This window comes from Hemiscyllium ocellatum, chromosome 35 (genome assembly GCF_020745735.1).
Source record: "Hemiscyllium ocellatum isolate sHemOce1 chromosome 35, sHemOce1.pat.X.cur, whole genome shotgun sequence".
NCBI classification, from domain to species: domain Eukaryota; kingdom Metazoa; phylum Chordata; class Chondrichthyes; order Orectolobiformes; family Hemiscylliidae; genus Hemiscyllium; species Hemiscyllium ocellatum.
In genome coordinates, this window is record NC_083435.1 from 18,865,848 (window position 1) to 18,887,773 (window position 21,926).

Below are 21,926 nucleotides of genomic sequence, written 5' to 3' on the forward strand. Positions count from 1 at the left end.
CAGCACGGAAACAGGTGCTGATCCAATTCATCCATGCCGACCAGATATCCTGAATAAATCTAGCCCCATTTGCCAGCACCCGGCCCATATACCTATAAACCCTTTCTATTCATATACCCATCCAGATGCCTTTCAAATGTTGTAATTGTACCAGCCTCCACCACTTCCTCTGGCAGCTCATTCCATACACGTACCACCCTCTGTGTGAAATATTGTCCCTTAGCTCCCTTTTAAACCTATCCCCTCTCACCTTAAACCTATACCCTCTAGTTTTGGCCTCCCCCATCCAGGGAAAAGATCTCGCCTATTTACCCTATCCATGCCCCTCGTGGTTTTATATAATTGTTGCATGAATGCTACCACAACCTATTATTATCACAGTGGGAGCTGTGTCTTCACGACTCTGTGTACCCACCCTGGGAGTAAAAATTGCAGCCTGAATGATTTCTTCTGGCTCTCCTCGTGCCCCCCTCCCCATCGTTTCAAAATCTCATGAATTCCTTAAGCTTTTTATCCTCTTTTTGTTAGTTGCGTCTGTGTGCCAATAGAGGGTAGTGTTGTATCACTTTAGTCCCAAATTCGCAGAGAAACCAGTTTGAGGAAATGAAACTTTCACCGTCATTTCATTCATTCGCCCAGAGACAGATGCTTGTCACTTTTTTGTTTAGTTTTTCACTCCCAATGCCAAGGCAGTTCATGAACCAGCCTCCACCACATCCTCTGGCAGCTCAATCCATACACGTACCATCCACTGTGTGAAAAAGTTGCCCCTTATGTCTCTTTGGTATCTTTCTCCTCTCACCCTAAACTTATGCCCTCTAGTTCTGGACCCCCAGACCCCAGGGAAAAGACTTTGTCTATTTACCCTGACCATAACCCTCATAATTTTGTAAACCTTTATAAGGTCACCCCTGAGCCTCTGACACTCCAGGGAAAACAGCCCCAGCCTGTTCAGCCTCTCCCAATAGCTCAAATCCTCCAACCCTGGCAACATCCTTGTAAATCATTTCTGAACCCTTTCAAGTTTCACAACATCTTTCTGATAGGAAGGAAACCAGAGTTGCACGCAATATTCCAAAATGGCTGAACCAATGTGCTGTACAGCTGCAACGTGACCTCCCAACTCCTGTACTCAATACTCTGATCAATAAAGGAAAGCATACCAAACACCTTCTTCACTATCCTATCTACCTGCGACTCCACTTTCAAGGAGCTATGAACCTGCACTCCAAGGTCTCTTTGTTCAGCAACACTCTCCAGCACCTTACCATTAAGTGCATAAGTCCTGCTCAGATTTGCTTTTACAAAATGCAGCACCTCACATTTATCTAAATTAAACTCCATCTGCCACTCCTCAATCCATTGGCCCATCTGGTCAAGATCCCCTTGTAATCTGAGATTACCTTCTTCTCTGTCCACCACACCTCCAATTGTGGTGTCATCTGCAAATTTACTAACTATACCTCTTATGCTCTCATCCAAATCATTTATATAAATGATGAAAAGTAGTGGACCCAGCACCGATCCTTGTGGCACTCCACTAGTCACAGGCCTCCAGTCTGAAAAACAACCCTCCACCACCACCCTCTGTCTTCTACCTTTGAGCCAGTTCTGTATCCAAATGGCTCATTTGCCTCTGTGATTTAACTTATTTTTTTTCCTGACCTCGCATCTGAGACAAAATGGCCCATTTGGTTAACACCCACCAAAACCTTTCAATCTTCAGAATATTCAGTCCCCTCACCGATGCACAGTGACAGCAGCACGTACCATCCACAAAGCAGACTGCAATAACTCACCAAAGCTCCAGCAGCAGCAACAACTTCCATACACATGACCTCTAGCAGCTACAAGCACTCCATAGGAATACCACACACCATTATGACTTGAAACTATTTGATTATTCCATCAAAGGTGCTGTGTCAAAATCGTGGAATTCCCTTCCGAAATGCACTGTGGATGCCCTTACACACCAAGGAATGTTTCAGGAAAGCAGCTCACAACAGCTTCTCCCATTGGCGATGGACAAGAAATAAATAGTTAAACACACCTATAACCCATGTGCAAACCACAATAAAGTACAGCATATGCTGGAAATCTGAAATAATGCACCGTGTTACAGAAACCCAACAGATCTGCGAGCATCTATCGAGAGAGGAAAACAGGAGTCGGTGATTTGAATCCGTTCTTATTATTTTTTGGAGGAAGAATCATATGTTGGACTCAAAACATTAACTGAGTTTCTCTCTCTGCTATCTCGGTCTGCTGTGTTTGTCCAACACGTACTGATTTCAGTTATCTAAAGAAAATTGTTTGGTATGAAATTAAAAATCTAAATCTCAGGATCCAAATAGTGGTGGACTTCTACACACAAAGGGTGGTTGATGTTTGGAACTTTCTTCTACAAATGGCGCTGGATTCAGGATCAGTTGTTATTTTTGAATCTGAGATAGATTTGTGTTATTACAACCTGAGAGCTATGGGCCAAAGGCAGGTAGATGGAATGAGGGCAAAGATCAGCCGTGATCTCATTGAATGGTAGAACAGGCTAGAGGGGCTCTGTGGCCTATTCTTGTTGCTATGTTTCCATGATTTGAATACCTCTTACAGGATTTCACTTTATGTAATGCCAAAATGAGATGTCATGTAACACATTCTACCTAAGAGATGTTCAAAAAAAAGTACATTTTCTTAAACTCAAATATTACATAATTTCCAGCATATTACATATTGTGCTGTGGTACTATTTTCTAGCAGAAGATTGGGCACCCTCATGGCAATTCTGAGACCAAAACTAAAATGTGAACATCTATTACAGCTTCAGAAAACAGGAAACACTACCATATAAAGCTGTGAGGTTGACCACAGATTAAAGCGAATGGGACTTCTCAGTTAAAGGCTGCATTTCAAGTTGTTGCGACTAAACCTCATCAAGTCCCCTTATAAATGGTTTGAATTGTATTACTGTGAATGTGCTGATGTTTCTACATTGATGGTGCCTGAAAATAAAACACAACTGTAAACAATTGCACAGAATCTGGAACAGAATGTCACCAAACAGAAGTGGGATTCCCAAAATGTGTGGAGCCTGCCTTTTCGCTTTCAATCCCTTTGCTCTACTTGGTAAGTGTTGCTACCAATATATAAAATGTATATTTTAACAGTAATTTAAATTGAGAGAGATTTTGAGAAAGCATCTGAAGTAATGTATCAAACACTATATGTTCAGTGGAATTAATCTTTAGGACAGTATTGTCTGCATTTCTATTAGTTGCAATTCTCGCTAAATGAGAGTTGTATTTTACAATCGTAGAGTTGTACACATGGAAACAGACCCTTTGGTCCAACTCGTCCATGCTGACCAGATATCCTAAATTAATCTAGTCTCATTTACCAGCATTGGATTCATATCCCTCTGAACCCTTCCTGTTCATGTCCTCATCCTTTTAAATGTTGTATTTGTACCAGCCTCCAATACTTCCTCTGGCAGCTCATTCCATACATGTACCACCCTCTGCATGAAAAGTCGCCCCATAGGTCCTTTTAATTCTTGCCCTTTCACCTTAAACTTATGCCTTCTAGTGTTGGAGAAAAAAAAATCAGCTATTCAGCCTATCCATGCCCTTCATGATTTTTTAAAAAAAGCTCTGTAAGGTCACCCCTCAGCCTTTGACATTCCTGGGAAAACAGCCCCAGTCTATTCAGTTTCTCCTTGTAGCTGAACATCCTTGTACATTTTTTTCTGAGCCCTTTCAAATTTAACAACATCTTTCCTATAGAAGGGAGTCCAGAATTGAATGGAATATTCCAAAAGTGGCCTCAGCAATGTTCTGTACAGCCTCAGTACAACCTCCCAATTCCTATACTCAGTGTTCTGACCAGTGAAGGCTGGTTTGAATTTTGGCGCACATTGAGGGTGAAATGTGCAAATATTACTCACAGGTTAGTGAAACAATTCTGCTCTTTCTTCCCAAGACATAGAATGTGTTGAGTATTCTCCTTGTGTGACTCTGCACATAATCACAGGTTGTTGAATGAAAGCTGATTGGAATGGTTCCCACAGGCAGGAATGCTGCTGGAGCCCAGGTTTGAGGCATTCTCCCAGTTTCACTACCCCAATGTGTGTGTGTATCACTGTGATGGAAGTGTTGAGGCATCCCACAAATACCACTGTAAAATTACCACAGAATATCATAGATTATTACTGATGCTTGTACACGCCAGAAAGCTATGAAATAGGATGTTCCAACATTGTACTGAAGGGATCATAGTGTGAAGTTAAAATGTGTAGGGTATACTAAATATCAATATCAACCCCATCATTATTCAATGTTCGCGTTATTATTTAGATCTTGTAATACACAGTAATTCTCTCCACCTTTAGCTGCTGTAACTCTGAGGGTGAGCCAGGACAGCGTGAATGGAACTGTTGGTGAGTCTGTGCTGTTAGCAGCCTCTTACACTGTCTCGGACCCAGACGGTTACTTGCGGATCAGATGGACTAGAGCTGGGATCAGAATGGTGGACTACAGGTGCATATCGGATAGAGACCACAGCCTGTCTGAGCGCTGTCACTACCTGCCAGTTCCCGGTGATTACAAACACCGAGTGGTTCTTTTCCCAGAGAATGCCTCACTGCTGCTGCAGCGCTTACATTTCAATGACAGCGGAATTTACGAACTGTCCATCAGCCACTCGCAGGGAACAGAAATCGCCAAGATCACTTTAGTGGTGCAGAACACCACAGAGTGTGGAATGGGTAGGTCACCTCTCCAACGCGGAGATTCGTTTATTTCGATTTTATTAAACAAAACCCCAAGAAAAAAAGAGAGGTCTTTATTGGACTGGGTGTTGTAGGGGAATGTGAACATGGCTCACAAAATGTTTCGCGTGTTGTGTTTCACTGTTTGTAACGGCAACGTCCACAATGAAAGTCAAACACTGAAGTTCGCATCTCCCTCGCTCACACCGGAGCTTACAGCCAGTGACATGTTACAGAAGGAAATCTGCTGGACTGCCCAAGATAGTGTCAGGGTGGGTAACCAAAGAGGGAGGTTTCAGACAGCTCCCTCCACCTCCAACCCCCTCCCCACTAAAGGGGGCAGGAAACACAGGGATTGTGGGGTGGTTTAAGCTGGGAATTCTCAGATCGGTGGAAAAGTCAGGAATCCAGAAATGGGGCATCACACAGATTTCAGAGGATGGCGGAGAGGATTACAGCAAGCAACAGAGATGGGACGGTGGGGTAATTTAAAATCATTCCATCTCCCTGGGGTTGGGGAGTCCAGAACTAGAGGGCATAGGTTTAGGGTGAGAGGGGAAAGATATAAAAGGGACCTAAGGGGCGACTCTTTCACACAGAGGGTGGTACGTGTATGGAATGAGCTGCCAGAGGATGTGGTGGAGGCTGGTACAATTACAACATTTAAGAGGCATTTGGATGGGTATATGAATAGGAAGGGTTTGGAGGGTCATGGGCCGGGTGCTGGCAGGTGGGACTAGATTGGGTTGGGATATCTGGGTCAGCATGGACAGGTTGGACCGAAGGGTCTGTTTCCATGATGTACATCTCTATGACTCTATGACTCAATCCCGCTGATCTGTTTAGGGAATATTATGGATGGACCTTGGCCTAACAGCCCCCCTCCAATCACAAAATCACACGCTTATTTCTGTTCAGATCACTGAAGTTACAAGATTCATCTATTCCCATGGCCACCCCTTTAATCTGGTTTTCAATCTATTCATTTTAAAGTTAAGGTGAAAACAATCATTTTGGGTTCAAACTGATAAATGGTACATTCGAATTTGGTTGTACCAAGACTGAACAGGAATTTCGTGTGGGTGAGTCAGACGGCGGGATTAGCCATCAGCCTGGGGTGGGTTGAGGGTCTAACACAGGAAGCGAGTCTCTGGAGAAAACTCAACCCCACCGACTTATCTCCACAGCTCCCATTCACATACCAGGACGGTAAATGTCAGGGGAGTGCAGCAAGCTTTAGTCACTAACATCGCCACTAGTTACTGAGTTACTTCAGCCTCAAAGTGAATTGGTCACTTTCTGGGATAAACCGCTCTGAACAGCCATGAGCATAAACCCTTCAATCCTCATCGGGAGGTGATTAGTCCCTGAGTTTCTGCCATTTAATTTCTGGTATTTTTGAAGCTAAAAGAGGATGGACTCCCTTAGACACACACATACACACACACACACACAAGGGCCGACACATTCTGGTAAAACTCACGGCCTTGACCAAATCTGAGATCAGGATTCCGGCTCTATTTTGTTGTATCTTCTGTCAGGTTATAATCATCCACTGCCTTTAAATCCAAAGGTCAAACAGCCTTCTGCAGCACACAAAGGAGGCCTCTCGGCAGCAGCCCCTATCCTCCCCGGGTCTCTCTGAAATTGTAACTCATTGTCCCACCCGCCTGCTCTTTTCTGATAGCCCCACATTCTGTTTCTTGTCAACACTGAACACAATTCCCTTTAGAAAGTTATTTATTGAAGATGAGGTGTCTATCCTTTGGGACAGTGCATTCCAGATCACAGCCACTCACTGCCTTAAAAACCTTCCCTCATTTTCCTCTCTGTTCCTTTGGGTTATTTACCTCAATCTGTCTCTTTTGTACAGTTCTATTCACTGATGCTATTAACACAAAACTTGTCTCTGTTGAACTTCCTCTTAACATTTTCTGCCAGAACGTATCAGCTTTTTCCAGTTCCCCTTATAATTGAAACTTTTAGGGTTGACCTAATTTTGGAAATTCCCACTGCCCATTTTCCAAGGCCTTGCTGCCCTTTCCATAGTTTGTCCAAAAACAGGTACACAATGTTCTAGCTCAGGGGTGGCACAGTGGCTCAGCAGTTAGCACTGCTGCCTCGCAGCGCCAGGGACCCAGGTTCGGTTTCAGTCTCGGGCAACTGTCTGTGTGGAGTTTGCACATTCTCTCTGTGTCTGCGTGGGTTTCCTCCCACAGTCCAAAGCTGTGCGGGTCAGGTGAACTGGCCATGCTAAAATTGCCCAGTATTAGTAGGGAGTAGGTGAATGGGTCTGGGTGGGTTACTCTTCGGAAGGTCAGTGTGGACATGTTGGTCCGAAGGGCCTGTTTTCGCACTGTAGGGAGTCTAATCTAATTAATAAAGTGTTACAAATCTTCCATTGTTTGCAGAGTTGGTTCACTGATCAATATACTGAGAATGTAGTTCCATCTGAAGTAAAATGGTGAGATGTAGAATCTCACTCTCCCAAGTGGGACAGAATAGCCAACGTAACATCATCAGAAAGCAGGGTGGCAGAGGCAGGGACAAATTAAATAATCATCCACAAACTATTAATTCCCCACATAATAATAGGATGAGAATTCTTAACTCAGATTAATAATAATTTTGTTGATAAGAACACCAGTTATGGAAATGTGAACAATAATAATAAAAATAACAATGAAAGTTTTCAGCAGAGAGACGACATGCTAATGCTCTGAAGTAGTGACCTGGTTCTTTTCACTTATCTAGTTCCTATAACCAACCCCCCTTTGCTCTTGCAATCTCCTCTGCCATCTTTTAGTATTGTGACAAATTGCATGAATGAATAAGTATTACATATATATGTAATTATTCAATAACTAGACATGAATATGAACTATATAATGTGCATATGAACGTACAATGAAGTGACTATATAATGAGAATTAAGCAGAGTATAATACATAGATGCGGTATTATGATGGAGACCAACCTAATGGAGGGAAACCCTTTTGTGTCTTGTCATTGAACTTGCATTGGGTGAAAGTATAACGGGTCAATATTAGGGACTAGAGAAGGAATTAATTTTATCCATCTTATATTTAGTTATGCAAGTTAAAATGCTAAGGTTAAGAGCCTTCAGAATTTTAGGAAATCTACACCATCAAGAGAAAGCTATAAATTAAAACAAGGTTATTTATTTAATCTGTATTTAAGTTTAAAAACTACAGAAAGTGGAAGATTCTCTTTATTAATATTGACAGAAGTGTAAATAATTAATTAGAAACTTTTAGTTTTAATTTTAATTTGACAGCAACAATTTAGAATATAGAAATCAGACAAAAATTGATGAAGTATATATTTCTGCTAAATCAAATCTCAGGTTAAATTAATGTAGTGAAATAATAGTTAATGGCAGTGTTTGATCTTACTAAATTGGTAAATTGAATTAAACTTTACATGTTGCATAAATACGGAGAAGAAATCAGCATTAGCCGATATTTGATACTTTAGGCTTGTTATTTTTATTTTTCTGTGTTTCACTGTGAAAACTTAGTCTTCCCTTTTCTAGAGTATAGACGATGGAATTTATGCTATTCCCTAATACTATTGTAATGTCTTTCCAAACATATTACAATGTCCTGGAAGTCTTTTGATCACCTTTGCTTGTGATTCTGTATAGTTTGCAGAGTGAAGATGACATAGCACAGTCTTAAGAATGTGAGCAAACAATTCTATATACACTTGACATAAAATTCTAATTATGAATTCTATTCTTCTAGATACAAACACTACTGGATGTTGTTTCACAGTTCTGCATCTTTGCTAAGCAGCATTATTGGCTTTAATGATTCTTTTTTCATCTTTTCTTCTCAATACCTTTGCTTCTTTATCCTACATAAACATTTGTTTTCCAAGAAGTGTTGTAGAACAGAGAAATCGAGGGGTTCAGATATGTAATTCTTTGAAATTTGTACCACATGTAGACAAGGTGGTTAAGAGGGCATTTCACACACTGGCCTTCGTTACTCAGACCTTTGAATATCAGAGTTGGAACTTCTTATTGAGGTTGTACAGTATGTTGGTGAGACCTATTCTGCAGTATTGTGTCTAGTTCTATTATATTATAACATGTCTATTATAGGAAGGGCATTGTTAAACTGGAGAGAGCTCAGAAAAGATTTACCAGGATGTTGTCAGGATTGTAGGGTTTTTAGTTATAAGAAGAGACTTTTTTCACTGGAGTGAAGGAGGCTGATTGGTGACATTGTCGAGGTGTATAAAATTATAAGAGGCTCAGATCAGGTGAATAGCCAAGGCATTTTTCCTAAGGTGGTGAATTCAAGATGAGGAGGCATATTTTTAAGGTGAGAGGAGAAAGATTTAAAATGGGTATGGGAGCAACCTTTTTAGATAGAGAGTGGTTAGTGTGTGGAATGAACTGCCAGAGGAAGTGATGGATGCAGGTACAGTTACAACATTTAAAACACATTTGGATAAATACATGGATAGGGAAGGTTTGGAGGGATATAGCCAAACACAGACAGGTGGGACTAGTTTAGTTTGGGAACATAGAAGGATCTGTTTCCATGCTGTATGACTCTAAGTCCATGATCCTCTGATTCTTCTAAACAAAATGGAGTACCACACCTCATACCTATAGTATGCCATTTCCATGTAAATTCTGCAAGTTTATTGATATCATGTTGTATTTTGGCCAGCGCCTCCAATTTGCGGCATTCCATAAACGTCAGATTCCCAAGTCCAAATCATTTAAGGGAATGGTCCCAGAACAGGTTCCTAAGGGACACAGTGTATTGTTAAGGAAGATTGAACCGAGGTGGGTAAATGGAATTAAAATATGGACTAGTATAATTGAATGGTCAAACAGGCTCCAGGGCCTGAATAACCTACTCCTTGTCCTACGTTCAAAAGCCTTTTGCTTAATCCAAAATTACAGGAGACACCCAGTGGCAACTCTGTTATCTGATATCAAGACTAAAATTTGGCAACTTTGGGTCTAAGGCTACAATTCGGTTTGAAGTGTATCTTTCAGCAAACAGGAAGCAATTTTGCAATTCTGAGGTCAGCCACAGATCAAAACAAGATCAGTTTGTAAGCCTATGGAAGCATTTCAACTGGACCACATCAGTTTCCCTGACGAAAGATTTGAAAAGCATTAATGTTGATTTTTTTTCTTCCGTGCCGAGATTGGCTGACTCTTCCTCCCGACAAAACACGAATGGAAATAATTGAACTGAATCTGTAAAATGAAGTATCATTTTTAAGCCCTAAGTTTTCATAATGTCCTGTCCACGTTTAATTTCTTTGCTCTAATCATCAGGTAATTGTACAATTAGTGTACACAAAATGTGTTTTTGACCAGTCATTTGGATTTTGAATGAGTTGCAAGAGTAACATAACATTAGTGGAAAGATGGTTTGATCGAAATATATTGAAATTCATATCTGTTATGTACATTGGAACATCTCAAAATCTATTCTTCAACAGCTGTTCTTGTCAACTTATCAACTTGCCTTTTGTTTTGGTAATTGTTGACTTTGGGAAAAAAGAAATATCTGCAATGAAAGAAATGTTGAGTGGAAAAGTCTGAAATCTGTTTTCGGCGAGCTTAGGAATAGGCGAATGACCTCTTTCTGTCCATGTAACTTGAACTGAAACCACAATTTGGCAAGCCAAAGTCAAGGTCTTCTTTCCATTTCATGAGATATGAGCCTGGCATCTCTGGCCTCAGCCAGCATTTATTGTCCATCCCATTGTCTTTGAGTGGCCTCGTTGAATTTCTGCAGTCCATGTGGTGTAAGCACACTGAAAATTTAGTTAAATCACCTCCCCAGAATACACCATCTACAAAACAAAAGTCAGGAATATACTCTCTACTTTACTGTCAGAGCACAGCTTCAACAACATTCAACAAGGTTGATGCCATCTGGGACAAGACAGTCTATTTGAACATGACTCCCTTCCAGCACCTTAAGCATTTTCTCCCTGCACTCTGTGTACAGAGACAGCAGGATGTACCATCTACAGGATGGACTGCATCACTGCACTAAGCCTCTTTCCAAACCTGCAAACTCCCAACATCGAGAAGATCAAGGCAGATGTATGGGAAAGCCACCAATTGTCGGATCCTGATTTGGAATTATATGGCTGTTCCTTCACTCACTGGATTGAAATCCTGGAATTCCTCTCTAATAGTCTCACCTTCTGTGCCTACACCATATGCACTGTGTTATGACTGTAACAGGAAGAGTATACTGTTCTAAAACCCCACTACTCCACCTACGGTACTGAAAGTGTAGAGTCTTCTTTGATCACCAGAAATTGTCATTCTTTCCTCTTCATCACTGCTACCAAGAGCGAAAGAGACTTCAATCAGGTTTCTTCAATAAACTCAAAAATAATACATTTATTGAAAGCGAATTATATCTTACAATAAGTAGCATCTAAACTGTTGAGCAGACTTAACCTAGATTCCTATTTATCTGAAACACACACACACACACACACACACACACACTCAGACACGCAGAGATGACCCAACTCTGCTGACTTATTATTGGTGACCATAAATAAATGAAAAATGTGCAACACTCCTGTAGATCACGGGTTAAAGGCCAAAGGTAGAATGGGCTAACCTCATAAATTCAGGGTAAAAGCTCAACCATTTTCGAATAATGTGAGAAGATCTATAGATAGCTATTGAGGTTGGTTCATTATGTCTACCCAAGGCTGAGATAGGCAGATTTTTAATTAGTAAAAGAATCAAGGGTTGTGGGAAAAAGGCAGGAAAGTGGAGTTGAGGATTATCAGATCCACCATGGCCTTGCTGAATGGTGGAGCAGACTCGCTGGGCTGAATGGCCAACATTTTACACCAATGTCTTACGTCTAAAAGGTTGTAAATACTTAGAATTCTCATCCACAGAGAGCTGCGGGTGCTAAGTTGTAGGATATGTTCAAGCCAGAGGTAAATGGATTGTTGGGAATGAATGGGGTTAAAGGATATAGGGGTAGTGGTGAGAAGTGGAGATAAGATCAGAAATCAGTCATGAGTTTGGGTGGACATCAGAACAATTTCAAAGTGTCAGACAGCCCACTCTGTCTCCCATTTCTTAATATTAGTGTAAATGATTCCATTTTATTCCTCTGATGTTTAAACCCAAATTATATGTCTAAAATCTACAGAACGTTATAATCTCTGCAGAGTTTGAAGCAGCCAACTTTTCAGGACAGGTTACAAGGTATATTAAGCTTAAAAGACTAAGATTATCATTGTTCTGAATAACAGTGTAAACAATTTATCTAATTCAGTCAAGGCAGAAACCTAGAAATGAATTGAAATACTAATGTAGCTGAAGGTCACAAGAACTTCCTTCTGTTCCGAATGAATGTCTTGGAATGAAAAATGAATGTAAGCAGCGAGCTATTTCAGTGTAATGACCAAATCTTTTTCTTATTGCACAGATACAAACATGAAAAAAACACCAAGAGCCATAGCTAAAATTCGATACGCTAGCCTTGTTGTTATTTTGATCTTCCTGTGTTTCACTGTGAAAACACAAAGAGGTAAGGGAGCATGTTGTGAGACAGTCTCAGGTACCCTGACACATGCTGGCGCTGCATTTATTATTGGAGCACTGATGAAAAATGTTCATCTGTAAGTCAGGGGAACTGATGAAGGATATTTTTCCTCTGTTCCAAGCAAGTTCAGTTCAGCAATGTGGAAATAAATTGATTTTGTTTTGTTGTTCCTTGTTTGCTTTGGTAATATTGTCCACTTTGTTTCCAATCTTTTGTTGCCTTTTATCAAAATTACTGCCCAGTACAGCTGGGATGTTATCCTAATTGGCGGGGATTGAGTGAAAGAGCTGCTTTATGCCTTTGTGGTGCAGTGGTAGTGTCCATGCTTTTGAGCCAGGGGATCCGTTCAAACCTCACCTGCTCTAGAAGTGTGTAATAGCACCTGAACAGATTTATTAAAATAAGTACAAGAGCATAAAAGAAACAATATAAGCAAGCTGGGACATTTGCTGAATCATAATTGCCTATGATATTGTTTGTGATCATACAAAAAAGAAAATCCTAACTTATAACATAGCTAACACACACATCCACTGTAGCTGAGTGAAATTCAGTCAAATAAATCACCTGTGAAAATGAAACAGTGATATGAGATCTGTAACTGCTACATCATTCCAACCTTTATTAAACTGCAGGATCATCTTATTACAGAAGTATTGATGTAAACGGTGTATTGTGTTGGCAATGATTGACCAATCCCCAGGGAAGATTAACAGAGATTTTTCTCCTTTAGGCTGTAATCGAATACAGAAACAAACAGTAAAGAAAAAGATTGCTCAGGGTGGTTGGGTAAGTGAAATATTCTGTGGAAAGTTAAGAGTATTGTTTAATTTTCACAGAATTATTATGGTACCGAAGGAGGCTATTTGGCCAAGTATGCTTCACCAGCTCTATTATCTTGTGCAAATCACCTTTTCTCTTCCCCCATAACGCTTACCTTTTGGGCTGTAGCTCCTGCAGTAGATTTACTTTCAATGTGCAATTGTGAAACTACATGGTGATCAATAAATCTGATTGCAAGGGGAATAACCAATTGAATGTAAGATTGCTATTGGGAACTGCTTGCATCACTCTGAGCTTTGTTTTTAAAAAAATACATTTGCTTTTTCTTTATTCATGGGCTGTGAATGTGCAGGCTGGGATAATTTGTTGGCCGTCCCTTCAGGAGGTGCTGCAGAGCTACCTTCTTGAAATACTGAACTCCATTTGCTTCAGGTAAACCTAGAATGTCATTATGGAGGGAGGTCCAGGATGTAGGCCCAGGGACACCAGAGAAGTTGTGAGATATTTCCAAGTCAGGATGGTGATCAGTTTGGCAAGGAACGTGCAGGTGATAGTGTTTCAGTGTATTTACTGCTCTTATCCTTCTAGATGATAGTAGTCATGGATTTGGAAGGTTCTATCTAAGGAGCCTTCATGTATTTCTGCTGTTGCGCACTGAGTATTGATGGTAGAAAGAGTGAATGTGGTGTCAATCAAGCAGCTGCTTTGTCCAGGATGGTGTCATGATTCTTGAGTGTTGTTGGAGCTGAAAGCATCCAGGCAAGCGGGGAGTATTCTATCACACTCATGACTTGTGCTATGTAGAAGGTGGTGAGTTTTTGGGGATTGATGTGGTGAGTTCAATGCTGCAGCATTCCAAGTCAGTTGTAGTCCTCCGAATGTTAATAGTTAGGAATACAGTGATAATAATGCCATTGAATATCAATGGGCAAAGGTTCAATTCGAAGAAAAGTACAGCACAGGAACAGGCCCTTTGGCCTTCCAAGCCTGCACTGATCCCGATCCTCTATCTTACTGGAAATGCTCATCACCTGCCATTTTGCATGGTGTGAAGTGTTATTTGCCACCTGTCAGCTCAAACCTGGATATTGTCCAGATCTTGCTGCATTTGGACATGGACTGCGTCAGTGTCTGAGGATTTATGAACATTACTGAACATTGTGCAATTGCAAGCAAACACAATGGAGGGTAAGTCATTGGTGGAGCAGCTGAAGACAGCTGGGCCTGGGACACTGCCCTGACAAACTCTAGGAGTACCAGTGAGAACCTGAGATGATTAGATTTCAACTGCATCTTTGTGCAAAAAATGGCTCCATCCAGTGGAGGTTTTCTTTGTTTTCCATTGACTCCAGTTTGACTTTCTCAGCTGTTAAAGCCCTTAGACAGTTGTCCTGAGACCTGAATATCGAGAAGAATATGTTAATACCCTGTGATTTCTGCATGACAGTACTGCAGGAGCCATCCATTACAACAGGCTGGTATCCAAACCTTTCAGTAACTGGAATAAAACAAGTCTGCATCATTGCACCATCTCTGTTTACGGACAGCAGAACCAAAACATCCTTCCAGCCTCTGATGTCACAACACAGTTAAATTAAACCATCAAACATCCCCAAATATTCACTCCAAAGATCTTAATTAGACTTTTGAATAATCAATCCTAGACTTCGTGAATAATTCATTTCCAGACACTGGTCTTGTATCTTAGCCAAAAGACTAAACTCCTTATTAAATACACAGTAGCTTTAGCAGAGAGAAAATGAGACAGCATCATAATCTGATCAATGCCTGTGCTTAAGACCCGGAACAGTTGTTTTAAGCCCCCATTCACAAAAAAGATTGTCAAAAAAAAGTTAAGGCATAAATGAAAGAAAATAGCAAAACTGGCCAGATTGCTTTCATAGGAGAAAGTGAGGACTGCAGAACTGGAGGACCAGAGTTGAAAAATGTGGTGCTGGAAAAACACAGCAGGCCAGGCAGCATCCGAGGAGCAGGAGAATCGACATTTCGGGCATAAGCCCTTCTTCAAGAATGAGGCTCATTCCTGAAGAAGGGCTTATGCCCAAAACATCGATTTTCCTGCTTCTCGGATGCTGCCTGGCCTGCTGTGTTTTTCCAGCAGCACATTTTTCAACTAGGATTCCTTTCACAATGCATTGTCTCACAGGCATCAATATGGACTCCATTGTTGCTTTTTGAAAAGATGATCAGGGTCACCTTCTCAGTTCACTATTTCTTACTCAGCTTTCTACTCTTTAGGCTTCTGGTGGCAGAATAAGTTGGGAATTTCAAATGTTCCAGCTATCCCAATAGCAACCAGAAACCATCTATTAGAAAACATACTTCAAACAAAAAACAACTTCAGTACTGATTCCATCTGGACTAACTGATAAATTATTTCTAAGTCCTCACTTGCCATTAAACAACTGCTATCTGTTTGGAAATAAGGTTCCTTCCAGACTTGCTGGAACCAATTCCCAAATACTGACCTCATCAATAGGCAATGTCTGCTATCTGTTTGAACGTAATGCTCCTCCCATGTGCTGCATCTGTTAGAACTTTTCTAATGAAGGCTGTGCCTGCAATTGACCACAAAACTTGGCCTTGCAAACAAACAAAACTTGATTGGTCTGTTCTTCCCCACTAAACACAAGTTGTCCCAAGATCCATGGATTATTTCTAGCTCACAATCCTAAATTGATAAAGGAATAAAAAATAAAATTGATTGAAAGTTAGTGAGGGACTAATACTGGTCATTGAAGTTCTTCAGAACCAACTTCTCCAACAGGCCATGATTGAGTTTTGACTCAACGGAAAATCTTCAATCTCAAAAGGCTGAGATTCATGACTAAGATGACCCTTGAGCATGTTCATGATGTATTATACCCTAACAACTGCATAACAGAGACCCACACTGCCAGCGATGCTGACTGCCCTCAACTTATTTAGCTCTAAGTACAAAAAAGATGGTCTCTTACACAACACTAGCAAGACCAAGTTCTTTCACCAATCCTCCCCTCTAATTCCAGCCATTACTTTTCAAAAGTGGGGGGGGGGGGGGGGGGCTACAGAAATCATTGGACGCTGGTCTATTTGAGCTTTCTCAAAGATCTCTGTTGAGAAAGCGGCCCATTGCAGAATGGACTGTTCCGGTGTAACCTTCAATTTTATACAATGTGGCTAAAGTATCTAGCTAATTGGAGATGCAAGGTGAGAACTTCCTAACTGGCATATGGTTAATTACTTCATTTATCTTTACACAGTAGAAAGGTGCCGATTTCAGATTGTCTCACTTGTTTGTGAAATCCTTCTGACTTTTTGTTTGTCCACAGAAAAACAGCTTGCAGTTACATTGAACTTTAAATTTTGGGATAATGCTTGTGAGCAAATATTTTCTTCACCCTTCCTCCCAGACAACTGAATGTTTCATTCTTTTGCACTTAAGTAATTACAATATATGTTCCAGTTGGTATTGAGTGCCAGTTCTGCCAAGTTTTAATTTTTATTTCCTTTCAATATTTACTCAAAACCCCAGGGACGCTGTGAAATGTGAAGATATCAACTAATCTCAAAACATGAAAGTAATGGACAGGAAACACAAGTGACCACTTGAAGTGACTAATTACGCTTCATGCAGAATGTGAGCAGAAAAAGAGACATCCTGTTCAAACTGACCTCCACCTCTGCAACAGGATTGTCAATAATGATCTCACCTTAATATCCTTCCCAGTCTTTCATTATAACTTGCAGTTCAGGAGAAATTCGAGTCAAACCTGGAAATAAAGATTAAAAACTGGAACCACCTTATTTCAATGGCAGCTGGGATGTACATTACATAAACCTTGAAGAGTTAACTACCTTATGCTCTGGACAGGAAGAGCTCAGACACTAAGTTGATGAGGTTTATGTAGGCCAACGACGCTGACACCTTTGTTTCCATTGGTCAGAAAGTTAGAATGCTTTATCACTTGTCAATGGCACACACAACTAAAAATAACACAATTAATACTATTTCCAATCCCCTGACCTGATTTAAGTTCCCTGTAATGTTGCCTACAGTCAGTTGCTGAATGCAAGGTAATCAGAGTTGGGACAGACAGAACTAACCAGTTCTATGTTGTCACAGTATACAACTATTTGATAGTTCACACTGGGGCATTTCCAATCTGAATGTTTACACAGTCAACTTCAAGTCAAATGTTGAGTTTATAAATACAACAATAGGAAGTGTGGCCACATATAGGATTTTGATTATTTAGATTTTTAGATTGAGATTTTGAATCCCTACAGTGTGGAAACAGGCCCTTCAGCCCAACAAGTCCACACCGACCCTCTGAAGAGCAACTCACCCAGACCCATTCCCCTAACACTACATTAGGACAATTTAGCATGGCCGATTCACCTAACCTGCAAATCTTTGGACTGTGGAAGGAAACCGGAGCACTCGGAGGAAACCCATGCAGGCACAGGGAGAATGTGCAAACTCTAAATTATACTTGCATCAAAAACTTCATACATGCACAAACAAAGATCAAGCTAGGACCAAGCTGATGGTTTCTGGGTTCTCAGCACCTTGTCGCCTGGCTGTGAAATGTGGATTGCAGACAACTATCAAGAAGCTTGACAATTTCCAGCTTTATTGCCCATGGGGATACTGAGTGTATCCTGATAGAGCCAAAATCACACAGGCAGCATTTGTCTCAAAGGCAGAACTTGCAGGCTCATTAAAGAGAGGTCAGAGCTCACTCAACAGAGGCCGCTGCGTTGGCTTGCACACACCAGCAGAGTTGAAAGAGGTCACACGTTTCTGTACGGTGAGGTGACTGGAACCAGATGATGAGTACGACAGAGGAAAGCTCAGCTTCCACGTTGCGTGCAAGGATGGCATGAAGGCCCAAGTTACTGGATGTCATTAGCTGGAGACAGAGGAAAAAGGGCAATACCTCTTTTGGACCAGCATGCACCTCGTTGCATAGCAACAGAAGCCGATGCTGTAAGCAACCCACAATTACAATGGGTGGCTTCACATATAGTATGTGAGGCAGAACCTGCCTTTTAAGGATTGGCCTAGAAGAAAGAACAAAGAAACTTTACAGCCCAAGAACAGGCCCTTCAGCCCTCCAACCCTGAGCCGATCCAAATCTACTGTCTAAAGCTGTCGCCCAATTCCTAAGCATCTGTATCTGCCTGCTCCCCACCTACTCATGCATCTGTCCAGACTCACCTTAAATGAATTTACTGTGCCTGCCTCTTCCACCTCTGCTGGCAACACGTCCCAGGCACCTCCCACCCTCTGTGTGAAGTACTTGCCATTTGTATCCCCTTAAACTTTTCACCGCTCACCTTGAAAGCGTGACCTCTCGTTATTGATTCCTTCACCCTGGAAAAAAGCTTGTCTCTATCTGCCCTCCCCATACCCTTCATGATTGTGTAAACCTCAATCAGGTCCCCCCCTCAATCTCTAATGAAAACAATCCTAACCTACTCAACCTCTCTTCATAGCGAGCACCTTCCATCCCAGGCAACATCCTCATTAACCTTCTCTGCACCCTCTCCAAAGCGTCCACATCCTTTTGCTAATGTGGTGACCAGAACCGTACACAGTATTCGGAGTGTAGCCAAACCAATGTTTTGTACAATTTTAACGTGACCTGCTAGCTCTTAACCTGGCCTGTTCAACCATCGGCGAAAGTGCCCGACATGAAGACATCTCATCTGGGATGGATTGGTTGTTGTGTGTCCATTGCTGTTCACAGGCAGAAGGATGTCAATCAAATAAAAAATGAAGTTATAATTTCTTTTTGAGAAGATTTGTAGCTCAGAGTGATGTTCCGGTTGTAAGTTTGATGGCTGAGATGGAAGGTTTGTTTGCAGACGTTTCGTCACCATGCTAGGTAACATCATCAGTGAGTCTCCGGATGAAGTACTGGTGTTCTGTCCTGCTTTCTACTTATGTGACTTGCTCTGTTAACGTGGGTGGTATAATTTTTGTTTCAGATTCTCAGAGGTTGGTAAATGGTAAACACACAAAATGAATGTCATTTACAAAATACCCTGCAAGGACTGTATCAAACACTACGTTGGGCATAGGCAGAAAACTAGCCACTGGGATACAGGAACACCAACTAGCCACCAAAAGACATGACCCACTATCACTATTATCCTTAACACAGACGAAGAGGGACACCACTTCGACTAGGACAGCACATCCATCCTGGGAGAGGTTAAACAGAGACACGCACGGGAATTCCTAAAAGCCAGAACTCCATTTACCAACTTCTGAGAAAAAGAACCAGAGGCTCTACCTATAATTTTCCAGATATCCTTAGATTTGAAATTGCATCAGGGGTCTTGAGAAAGACCACTTTATTATTTCTATTCAGGAATGGAGAAAATAATTTACTGGGTAATTATGGAAACTTCATCTAATTTTAGATTGAATTAAGAAATGTGTAAAAGGAAAATCATAGAATCCCAACAGTGTGGAAAGAGTATGCATGAACCTACAAAAAGCATCCTGCCCAAGTATAGCCCTATAACCCACATTTACCATGGTTAATCCACCTAGCCTCTACCCCTAGTCACTACAGACAACTTAGCATGGCCAATCCACTTAATGTGTATATCTTCAGTCAAAAACCAGAGCACCCAAAAGAAACCCACACAGACATAGGGAGAACATGCCAACTAAAGTTTATGGATGGCACGGTGGCTCAATGGTTAGCACTGCTGCCTCACAGCGCCAGGGACCCGAGTTTGATCTCAGCCTCAGGTGACAGACTGTGTGGAATTTGCACATTCTCCCCGTGTCTGCGTGGGTTTCCTCCGGGTGCTCCGGTTTCCTCCCACAATCCAAAGGACGTGCAGGTCAGGTGAATTGGCCATGCTAAATTACCCATAGTGTTAGGTGCATTAATCAGGGGTAAATTAGGGAAATAAGTCTGGGTGGGTTACTCTTTGGAGGGTTGGTATGGACTTGTTCGGCCAAAGGGCCTGTTTCCACACTGTAGGGAATCTAATCTAATCCAGTCAAACAAGGCTGGAATCAAACCCGGGTCTCTGATGCTGTTAGGCAGCACTGCTAATCCCTGAACTAACATGCCTCCCAATGACCAAGTTAATCAAAGATAGTCAGTATGGATCAAAGTGGATGGTATTGCGTTGACTACCTATTATATAACCCATCCTATATTCTACACGGTCTGCTTCAGCTCAGCTGAATATTGAGTAGGGCATGCTTTTGACAAAAGAAGATTAATTTGAACTTGACAAGTTTCTTTGGAACTAATTTAGTGGATTGTTTGAGCTTTCATTTTACTTGGCAATAATACTCAACGTTAAAGACATGGTAGAACTTTCTGGTTGTAACACGCTGTCTAATTCCTTATGCCTTTACTCATGGTGGAAAAGAACCATTTTAAAATAATGTGGTTATTTCACACAGTAAAACAACAAAGGGTAAGCATTAACTTGCCTGTTTTCATAATGCAATTGCTAACAAAAAAAAATCACATTACCGTATTCTCCAACATGTTTACTTGGGAAGTAGAGTATGAATCACAAGTGAATCTTTGAACTTCATCATATTCTGCATTGCTTACAGCAACTGAAATTCTACTATTTCATGTATTAAAATTGAGCGAACAAAAGGTTGGATATATTTCTCATCGCCTGCGGGTGTGAGGCAAACTGTACCTTTGGGCAAAGATGTTAAAAGGGAAATATTGAATTAGCTGCACCTTTTACAGCTCATCACCTGACTTTAATCTCCATTAAAATTAAAACTTTAAAGTTACTCATTCCACATTTCCACCCAATACTTCAACACACCTCTGTACACTTCATTATGATCCTAGTCATTGGCAGTTTACCAGGAGTATCGATCCAATAGAAACTCTTAATGTAGATCGTAAACCAAAAAACCTTGAAAGAAAAATCATAAAACTGACCAAAGTTTTAAAAAGGCTGTGTGAAAAACAGGCTAATTGTGAACGTGCAGACCATGTTTCTATAATGTGAGTCTTAAAATCACACTAGGGAAATATAGGAGCAAAATTGGGATGTTACTCATGATTATTCAGAATTAAGTACAGCTAATAGGTTGTTAGATAAAAATAATTACATAATACATTACTTCTTTCAAAAACAAGTGAAAATTGCAAGATTGAATATCGGAGATGTTTCAGTTAATAGTTCGCCTCCTGTCCCACTCATGGTTATTCAGTCTATTTATTTGACTTATTTAAGGAATTGCTCATGAATTTATGACTTTGCTTCTGTTCCTTGGCTTCAGAATTCATTATCGAACAACTCTGCTGTGACATTCAGTGAGGTGAAGTTGTATAAATCTACAGGAGCTACAGGAGCTACAGGAGAAAGGAGGATGCATGCCACTGATGAGAATATAGAACATGCTCGGATTCAGATATTGAGGACCTGATCATAACATAATGATTATACTGTTTATATTTTTCCACTCTGTGATAATTGTTATACTAACATTATGTATAAATATAAAAATTACTATATTGGCTCCAAGCATCAACTATAACTGATTGTCCAGTAGTAACTATAGAACCTAATTCTTTCTGATATCTGCTTGTATTTGGTAGCCATTATTAATTAATAGAGCGCTTAAGATTTCTCCACTTTAGAGAGAACTGTAGCACAATATGGTTAGATGGGAGAAGACTAGGTTTTACAAGATATGAAATTGTTTTTTGAACATCGTGAAAGACTGGAGGACTGTGGTAGCAATTTTCAATTTGCTGCCTGAGGATTTAGTAATTAAA

The 21,926-nt window shown here is 40.8% G+C and overlaps 1 protein-coding gene across 2 annotated transcripts; it reads left to right on the plus strand.

Annotated features, from left to right (window-relative positions):
* Positions 1-3,017: 3,017 nt before the first annotated feature.
* Positions 3,018-21,610, plus strand: LOC132832853 (uncharacterized). 2 transcript variants are annotated; one of them, XM_060851039.1, is made up of 5 exons: positions 3,018-3,123; positions 4,385-4,759; positions 12,235-12,336; positions 13,085-13,140; positions 21,428-21,610. In XM_060851039.1, exons 1-5 carry the CDS (start codon positions 3,048-3,050, stop codon positions 21,572-21,574), a joined length of 756 nt encoding a protein of 251 aa, XP_060707022.1. In that variant the 5' UTR covers positions 3,018-3,047; the 3' UTR covers positions 21,575-21,610. The 2 variants fall into 2 exon arrangements, with proteins under 2 accessions (XP_060707022.1, XP_060707023.1); XM_060851040.1 differs by lacking the exon at positions 13,085-13,140.
* The last annotated feature ends 316 nt before the right edge of the window (positions 21,611-21,926 follow it).

Coding starts and splice junctions, on each gene's coding strand:
- LOC132832853 (XM_060851039.1), top strand. CDS start 3,048: ATGTCACCAAACAGAAGTGGGATTCCCAAAATGTGTGGAGCCTGCCTT. Junction 12,337..13,084: donor CACTGTGAAAACACAAAGAG/GTAAGGGAGCAT, acceptor TTTCTCCTTTAG/GCTGTAATCGAATACAGAAA. Junction 13,141..21,427: donor AGATTGCTCAGGGTGGTTGG/GTAAGTGAAATA, acceptor CCTTGGCTTCAG/AATTCATTATCGAACAACTC.